General features: G+C 41.2%; 1 protein-coding gene across 1 annotated transcript; it reads left to right on the top strand.

Annotated features, from left to right (window-relative positions):
• Positions 1–1,169: 1,169 nt before the first annotated feature.
• Positions 1,170–5,400, top strand: LOC310873651 (NIF3-like protein 1; the record flags this gene model as incomplete). The annotated part of the gene is made up of 4 exons (XM_083786200.1): positions 1,170–1,835; positions 4,470–4,586; positions 5,054–5,065; positions 5,308–5,400. The coding sequence occupies exons 1-4, from the start codon at positions 1,245–1,247 to the stop codon at positions 5,398–5,400; spliced, it is 813 nt and encodes a 270-aa protein (XP_083642326.1). The 5' UTR covers positions 1,170–1,244.
• Positions 5,401–9,592: the final 4,192 nt, after the last annotated feature.

A 9,592-nucleotide genomic window follows, 5' to 3' on the forward strand; every position in this document is an offset into this window, starting at 1 on the left:
CCAGTACCTGTCCGACCTCCTCGAGGACTACATCCCGGCCCGTACACTGCGGTCTTCAGACCTTGGGCTCCTCACCGTCCGTCATGGGAAAAGGCGGTCCCTCGGCGACAGGGCCTTCAGTGTGGCTGCCCCTGCACTCTGGAACTCTCTGCCCTATGACATTCGCCAAGCCAAAACTGTGGACTCTTTCAAGTCTGCACTGAAGCGACACTTGTTCATCCAGGCTTTTGTAACTTAATTATGTTTTGTTGTGTTGTAAAGTGCTTTGGGTTTCTTGAAAGGCGCTATAAAAATGCAAGTTATTATTATTATTATTAACAGATGCCCATGGTATTATTCAGAATAAAGACGTAGAGTGCCCAGCAGATTTGGCGAAAAAATAAAGAAAAAAAAGCCAGAAATAATAATAATAATCACAAAAAAATCACAAAGACGTTCCCAGACGTCTTAGGCACCACAGGGGGTGATTATAAAGATTATAAAGCCTCTTTGGTGCAAACAGGCCTAGTCACCCTGATGAAGGCATTGTTGCCACAACGTGTATGTGCTGTTTTTATTCTATTTATTCTATACATTAGCCAAACTAACTTTTCCACAATGCCTTGGTATCATCCTTTTTCTTTTTTTTTGCTTTAGCGACATGCACCAAAGCAGGAGATTCGTGTTGGTGACATCATCAGGTACCACAGAGGAGGTAGGGCTGGGACCAAACCCTACCACTTCGGTATTGTATACCTGGTTCCTGATCTCATCCACGGGCTAGACAATTGGATTAAAGTGGCCCACCTGAAGTGGTCCACTGAGTCTTTCATTCACATCTGTATTCCTCAACTCAAATACTGATTATTAACTTTTCCACAATGCCTTGGTATCATCCTTTTTCTTTTTGCTTTAGTGACATGACAAGTACATTTACGGAACATTGATGTTGGTGACATCATCCGGTTCAAGAGAGGTGGAAATAAAAACAAATGGCCTGACCACTTCGGCATAGTGTACCAGGCTCCACCATTGGATGAAGAACCTGATCTGCCATGCCGGTGGATAAAAGTAGCCCATCTGATGCCTCGTAAGTCTGACTGAGTCTTTCATTCACATCTGTACTCCTCAACTCAAATACTGATGTACGTTGTTAACTTTCCACAATGCCTGGTCCCCAGCAGCACACAGCGTGCACTGCTTGCTTGATTCACAGTACGGAGACATTCTTTTTACAACGTAAAGTCCTTGAAAGTTAAAGCACAATGGACCTGAAGGAAGTTCTAGAGGTGCTGGAGCAGCTTGCTCCACTGTCACTGGCCGAGTCGTGGGACAATGTCGGCCTATTGGTGGAGCCGAGCAAAAATCGCCCCATTAAAACCATCCTGCTGACCAACGATCTCACAGAGTCTGTCACGGAGGAGGCAGAGACCATGGGCTGTGACCTCATCATCTCATATCACCCTCTGTTGTTCCGGTCAATCAAGCGGTTGGTTCAGAAAGACTGGAAGCAGCGATTGGCTGTCCGTGCCGTGGAGGCGGGCATGGCGGTCTTCTCCCCTCACACTTCGTGGGACAGCGTCAAAGGGGGGGTGAATGATTGGCTTGTCGGGGGACTCGGTAGTGGCCAGGTGTCAGTGCTGAGTCAAGCCTTTTGTAGTGCCCCACAGAGTCACAAGCTGGAATTTACTCTCAGGAGTGCAGTGGAGCTGAATACTATCACTGAAGAACTAAAGGCTGTTGACAGTGGAACCCTGATACAGCATTCAGTAACAAGTTCAGACAGCAGCAGTGTCCATGTCAGTGCTACATGCTGTGACTCAGCATTGACTCCCAGTGTACAGACCAGGGGGGCAGTCAGCCAGATATTTTGTGAAGCCTCATTTGAAATCGGTAGTTCATATAATGGCCTGTTGTGGCGCTGTACTGGACCCAAAAAGCCCCATAGCTCCATAGAGGCCCATGTATTTTGGCCCAACTTCACCTAGACTGTATTACCTTAATAAACATGGTCATGAATACTTTCTTCTTCCAGTCACTAGTTTAAAGTCTCATTTCTCATGTCATAATATTCTTTTTGGAAAATTATGGTCCCATTTATTAAAGAAATGACCATAAAGTCGAGTATGTTTTGAGGGGCGTGGCTACCTTGGGATGAATTTGATTGACGTGCGAGCTTCAAGGGAGGTAGGCGTGTCTGGACTCGGATCCGAGTGTCAGTAACTTCAGGGCAGGTGTATAGTAGACTGTACAAATTTGTCTTCGAAACAAAAGTTTGGTTTTATAATTTGATTGTATCAGACGTTGACTTATTTTTGGATCGAACGTTACCCCGCCCTAAACCACCGCTTTTGCACGATTTTATTTCTCACTTCGATTCGACGAGGAGCAAGCCAACATGCCCTCGTGTTCTGCCTTTGGATGTACAAACCGCTGTGGCAAACCGTTGGGCACCCAACTGTTCCGGTAAGTTTTATGTTATGTTCCATTTGTTATCGATCACAATATGCAATACGTAATTTACTCGCTCTCCGTTTCCACAACGGGTTCATATATGGTTCATATGTAAGCGTTTGTCGCACTCGCACCGTTGCGATACAACATTATTCGATGCTGTTACGCTTTTCACATGAAAAGCATAACTGTTCTTATTGTATTTGTTTGATTGAATACTTTATTTACAGTTTGCATGGACAGGCATAGGGAAGTATAGGCCTACATTTACAATGCAATGCTGCTAAACCGATTGTCCATAAAGCATGTTGGCTTTTTTTCATTTGGGGTCATCGTGTACTAAATTAATTAGCCCCGCGAGTCAGAACCATAGACTGTAACATAATGAAACACAGAACCCAATGGTAGTAAAGTTTCAGGGGGTTCCGAGAGGGCCGAGGGGCTATAAATTAATCTACACAAAATAGCAGACACACATTGCTGATTGCACCCTAGCCCTCCAAGCAGAACCCAAATGCTACTGAAGTTTCTGACATTTGGACGACTCAGAAAAGTTTTATGTAGGGTCCCGAGAGGGGCTAATTGCACCCGTGGTATAGTGTGCCTATAATTGTGGCCTTTCATAAATTCACAATTACAATTGCATGATGCTTTGTTATGGTGCGTTCACATTCACACGGTAGTATGTGTGATATATATCTGTTGCAATGATCATACTGTCGTGGACGTCGTGCATTTACAGCTTTTTTACAGTCTATGATTGAGAGCTTGTATAGATAGCCTTTTTTATAGCATAATAGTACCCCCCTTTTCCCCTCACTGTATCTTTTCCGTTTTTGCTTCCTTTATGATGAATTCCTGTTCTGTTCATTAACTATATAGAAGTGTCTAATTGTATGTCTCTAAATGTTTTGATGAATTGAACAATGTGGACCCTGTTGTAAACAAGTGTAATGCTTAATTGGGTCGTCCACTCACAGTTAACAGTCTCTGTATTGAGTTTGTGCTTGAAATGTAGGCTACTGTAATTCTACAAACTGTTAATACATGTTTCAATCAATCAAAACCATAGACTGTAGGTCAAACCAGTATCTTGGTCGGATATGACATTACAGCAAAGGTTAGCCCCAGTCTCTGATTGTGTGTGTGTGTGTGTGTGTGTGTGTGTGTGTGTGTGTGTCTCTCTCTCTCTCTCTCTCTCTCTCTCTCTCTCTCTCTCACAGTTTTGGAACCGACAAAGACAGGCAGAAGTTATGGGTGTCAAAGATGAGGAGAGCGAACTGGGAGCCTACAAGCTATGCCCGTCTTTGCAGTGAGCATTTCGAGGATGATCAGTTCTTCACAGACCGTAAGGTACAATCTCCCTGAATTGATGAATGGTAAAACACCATTAGATCCAGTACCACCACGTGTCTGTGGCTCAGACACCCTATTCCCTATTTAACTGTGTTAAGAATAATGCAATTGTTTAATATTGATCTGGCCAGTAATGTGGTAAAGTCAAGTGATGTTTCAGATGCTATTTTCTTGATAATAACAGCATGTGGTTTGGATCATATTACCGCAGAGCATTAATGTATACCAGGCTGTTTTAAGATGGTTATTGAGGATATGTTCACAGCATGGCAAATAACATGACATTATATAATGCCAAAATATATAACATCATTGTTGGATGTAGAGAGTACAGGAATTCATTTCCCACATTTCATCATGCTTTAAGTAGCATGTGACAATTGTGACATGTCAAACTAGGGGGTTTTCATGATTCTGTGGGCCTGTGGCTCCCCGGCTATTAAACACCTGAACACATCCGATCGCTGTCTTCTGCTCTGTGGAATGTAAATTAAGAGCACTGTTAAAGTGCACTGTTCCTGCACTTTACGCTATACGTTTATGTTCCAGGAAGAAAAAAAAAAGATACACACCCTTAACAAGTCTATTTAAATCAATACTACCAACACCATATATGGTGAGGGTAGGTACATTAAATCACATAATATGCACCTACTCTTTTGGTCGTGTTTTCTATTTAGGGCCAGAGGAAGCTGAAGGCTGATGCTGTACCTACAATTTTCCAGTTGCCGGCACATTTGACAAAGGAGAAGGCGTTCAGGCCCACACGGACCCGGGCGGTAAGTATGGCTGTGGAGGTAAGTGACAACAATGTATTTTCCATTGCTTACTACTTTAAATATTTTTTAAATAGTTCAAATAGCTGATCTACAAGCTCATGTGTAGATGTAGATTGGCTAGTTTTATAACCATCTTATGTTGCAAATTGCAAATAAGTTTAGGGATAAGGCGTGGTGCAAGATAGAGCCCTGTGTCTCCCAGACAATCAATATGCCAATATACCTGCCACTAAAAACATTTTCTCTCTAGTTTCTCTCTCTTTTCTTCCTCTACATTTCTCTCTAGTAATTCACAGGACAGTAGTAAGGAGTTACGATGACATCAACCAGAGACTGAGGCGTCATTCCACCATCGCTGTTGCAGGGTTAGTCAACTAATATTTGCTCATTCCATTCCTGTGTGAAATCTTCCCAAGATGATATTGTTAAATGATGCAGTGCTGTTCTCTGTATTATTTCTAATTGGGTGTTTGTGCTTGTTGCAGTTGAGAATCAACGTGAGATCCTTCCATCAGCGCAGAAGAGGCTTAAGATAAGTCATGCACACATATAATAATAATCTCCTATGCTATAAATGTTAATTTAAAATATATATTTTTAAATTATGAATAATACACAATGTGTATTTGTCATCTAGGAGTATGTTTACTGAACCTCTTGTGTTCTATTTCTATCTGCTATCTATTTCTTCTATTCTTTTCTCTCCTTCTCTCTCTCTCACTTTCTCTGTCTTTCACAGCCTGTCTTATTAAGGGAGACGCAAGAGGTGGCCGGACCGGAGACTGGACCACGATCTGTCTGTGCCATACTTGGAGACACATGCGGAGACTAGACCGGACACTGGACCTCAATCATCTCTTGAAGGAAAACTGGAGGACAATCAACTTCATATAATAACGAGAAACGCTGTGTCTGAAATCAGTCAGTTATTGCTATATAATATGTACAATACTATCACGCAGAACTCAACACCCACATTTCCAGCTACATATAGTGCACAGTTTGTTTAATGCACACCACTATTTGAGTTAATTGTAGCATTTGTTTTAGCCTTAAGTCAGTGTGTTCCAATTACATGAAGGTGGCTGTAAGTAACATTATTTTGTAAGTTAATTTAGGCCTATATATTTTCAGAATGTACACATAGACATAGATCATACACTGACCTTGTAGCTCCCATTAGCACTATTACATTATCAAGGTTTGCAACGTTTTGACCCAGTGTGGGTATTTGTCAGGTACCTGACAGAGCCTCACACTGGATTAAAAGCTCGATATTTATTAAAGCGCTTCTAAGATCTACAAGATCAGTGTGCGAACTGCCTTCCTCCGATGTACATTGGCCACCTGTACAATGTTTGAGATATGTGTGTGTGCTTCCCATTTGGACTCCATTTATAGTTCAAATCATATCACTTGCACAATGTACATCGTTGCTCTCGGGTAGAAACCTTGTATGTTCAATGGATCCATTGTAGTTATTCAGTCACTCACAAGCTATTAATAGTTTTCAAAAAGTAATATTTAATTAACACCAGCCATTCTTTTTAATTAGTTTTGACAGTAAATGCACAGACCTACAAGCTCACAAAGTGTTGTGAGCTTGTAGGTCTGTTTGTTTTCACTATACATTTGCATGACTAAGTAGGGCATTCATTTCCAATACAAGGTTTCTGCCAGAAGGCAAGGATTAGGCTCTTTAACATCATTGTGTTTTATTAAACCATTAATATCCCCCCATCTCAGAATGTTTAGTGGACCAGAAGCCAATATTTGAGTTATAAATGTTTGCTTCAATTTCTTTTCCAATATTTAAGTCTGGTGGGAAAAGTTCTCAGATGTTTCTGAGCTCAGATGTGCTCAGATGTTTCAGCCTTTTGGTGTTTAGCTATTGAAAAATAGCAGATCTAAAAGCTCATAGCGCAGCACTCAGTGCCTCGCTAGGAGCTTTTATATCTGCGATTTTTTTTAAATCTTTGAATATATATATTCTTTAAGATATTTTAACTCAAATCTTTGCATCTGGAGTGTCCCTGGAACAACGTATTTGTCTGCAATGTAGAACTACCGTACTGTTAAAAGGAAGTCTGTTTAATTTACTTGAGACTACTTTACTGCTGATCTACAAGCTCACAATGCGAGCTTTTAATATTTTATGGCTGAAATGTATATAGGGCTGAAGTGGTTAAAGGTATATTCAGTGATTTCACTCAAAAAACCGTAGGTTTCGTTTTTGGCTGTGGGACCCAGCCTTTCGTCCAATCAGGATAGAGAGTCAAAAACGAAACCTAAGGTTTTTTGACCCCCAGGGGTTAACTGGGGACAGGGAGGAACTCCTTATATGGTCAGCACACTATAGTAGGGAGGATTATCACAACAAAACAAAAAAATAAGTGATATTTGAATTAAGTGAAATCACTGAATATACCTTTAATGTATGTTTTGTAAAATAATCACTCAACAAAAATTTACTTTCCAACACTTAAATAAATGCATTTCGGTTTCAAACTAAGCATAGTCTTGAGTATCTTATTGCTAGTTTTGTTTAAAAATGCCAGCTACCATTATTCATGAGTCCTTGTGTGTGTGTGTGTGTGTGACACTTAACTCAGCTTGGGGGTAATGTATTCATGTTAAGAGTTTGTTTTACTTGTGTCTCACACAAGTGCAGTGCAGGTACAAATGTACATTTGTTATGGTTAAAACCACTGAAGAAGTGATGCTTTTGGTAAAATCAGAATATTTATTTACAGGAGAAATATACGGTAGGCCTACCTACAATGAAATTAAAACAAAAAAAATGATTCACAGGAGGCAGGCATTGATCACCCCATGTGCACAGTGCACACGCCCCCACCACCTCGTTCAGCAGTCTCTCAGTATCTGCCAGAGACCATGGGGTGGTGAGACTGGGGTGGCATACAGGGAATGAGGGAGGGCAGAATCCTGGGAGTGCGGGACAAGGAAGAGCAGCTTGGAAGAGTGAACAGTGTTATGGACACAAGTGCTGACAAAAAAATAGATATGTATTAACAAAAACAACACATCACATACGGCCTGACACTGTGAACTATGTTCAGTGCTTCAAATAATACACCATTAAAACTCACCTTCATCAGCAGAAAATTATCAGACTTGAACAATTTACTGTTGATGAATTTGGGCTTTAATGGACTCGGCAAAACTGTTTAAAAATATGTCATTTCCCCTATTGGTCAAATGAACTCGATCATGCAGAAATAGCCCAGGAGTGTCAAACTTTATGTGAGGGTGATCAACAAAGCTGCCACTTAAACAATGAACATATGTAGCCATAACACTGTTCACAAATCGACGACCCTTGTCGATCTTCCCCGGATTGGCACCAGTCTTCCACCTGCATCTCTGAGTGATGGCAGAGAACATTATCTTCATCTGTGGAAGATGCAGATGGAGCTGGTGCAGGTCCTCCTTCATCACTGCGACAAGTTTGGCACTTGAGATGTCACCACCAAGGTCATTACCACCGCAGTGAATCAGGAGAACATCCGGTACTGCTCTCCCTTGTAGAGCCTGGTAAAAGAAGGGGAGGAGGCTTTTCCACCGTAGACCACCCCAGCCAAACCAATGGATGTAGCTGGTGGCATCCACACCAAGATTGTTCCCCATGGTCTCCAGAGCTCTTTCCTCCCCACGCCGGACATAGCTGTCCCCAATGATCCAGATGGACACCATGGCTGTTGAGATTGAGAACCATAAACAATAGTTGGTTACTACACATTTTAAAATGAAAGTCAAGGAAATGTATTTATCTATTTGTACTTAATAATAAATAAAAATAAAATGAAACCCAGACTGGACAACAATAACTAACAATAACAAAAATAATGAATGAATCAAAACCAATGCAAAACTACATTCTAGAAACATAGTTTAAACCTCAGCAGTAAAATTATTGTAGTATCATGCTTTTACTAGATCATCATGTAGGTAGGCCTAGCAGACCTTCATGATTCATGTACTAAATTATAGCTTGAATGTACCTAATATTAATGATATGCCATTCATGAAAGAGATAAGTCCTATATAATTGTATAACCTAATATCCAATCCAACTATAAGAAATCAAGACTGCACAGAGATTATTTACAGAAAGTTGCTCAAAACCCGGTGGAAGTCTTGACAGAGAGAGCAAAATGAGTGATGATGACTATTATAGCTGCATGTCTAATACAATCAGAGTATATCACGCTGCTTTTATTATTACGGCTAGTCTTTTTAATCATGGTTGAGACTATCTGACATGACGATAAAAGAGAAGCAGCTAAGAGGCAAATAAAATGCATTAGGCTACGTGAAAACAGTGAAGATATTCAAAGTTAAAGTTAACGTTACACTATAGGATTTGAAGAACAAAGCAAAAGCAAACACTGCTGGGGGGAACAAAATAAACAATAATCCAACGTGAGTGTGGTATTCATTTTTACACACTACTAGGATTAACACGTAGGCCAAGTATACAAATATACAATTTACCTTGTATGAAGAAAAAATATCGTCTTGACGGAGCTGAAGTTATTCAGACGGAGCTGAAGTTATTTCTTTGTAGCTAGTAGTTTGTTTACGATACAGAGTTACAGACTAGCTTGGGGGCGTGATTTTGGTACTGAGTGACAGCCCACCCGATCCACCCCCCGCTCGAGTCAAAATAAAACCAACGAAGAAGAAGGGGGAAGTCCCGCCTCGTTGTCTGGGCCAGCCAATGGGCCAGCTGGTACCAAAACGGAGCCAGCCAATGGCCAGCTGGTACCAAAGATGGCGACTTACATCAGGTCATTAGCATATCATTTCAGGCTTCATTTTACGTCCATGTTAGACCCGGTGAACGCTTTGTCCATATTTTTTACAGTCTATGGTACAGACTCTGCTACGACACAATGGCCCCAGCCAGTCCCTCAGCATTCTACAAATACAGAAGACCCCTCTGCCAGGCCATGGACAAGGACGACTCAGCATTTTGGACAAGCCAGTAACAGTGGCAACGG

The sequence above is a fragment of the Protomyctophum parallelum genome (genome assembly GCF_964188405.1).
Source record: "Protomyctophum parallelum genome assembly, chromosome: 1".
NCBI lineage: Eukaryota > Metazoa > Chordata > Actinopteri > Myctophiformes > Myctophidae > Protomyctophum > Protomyctophum parallelum.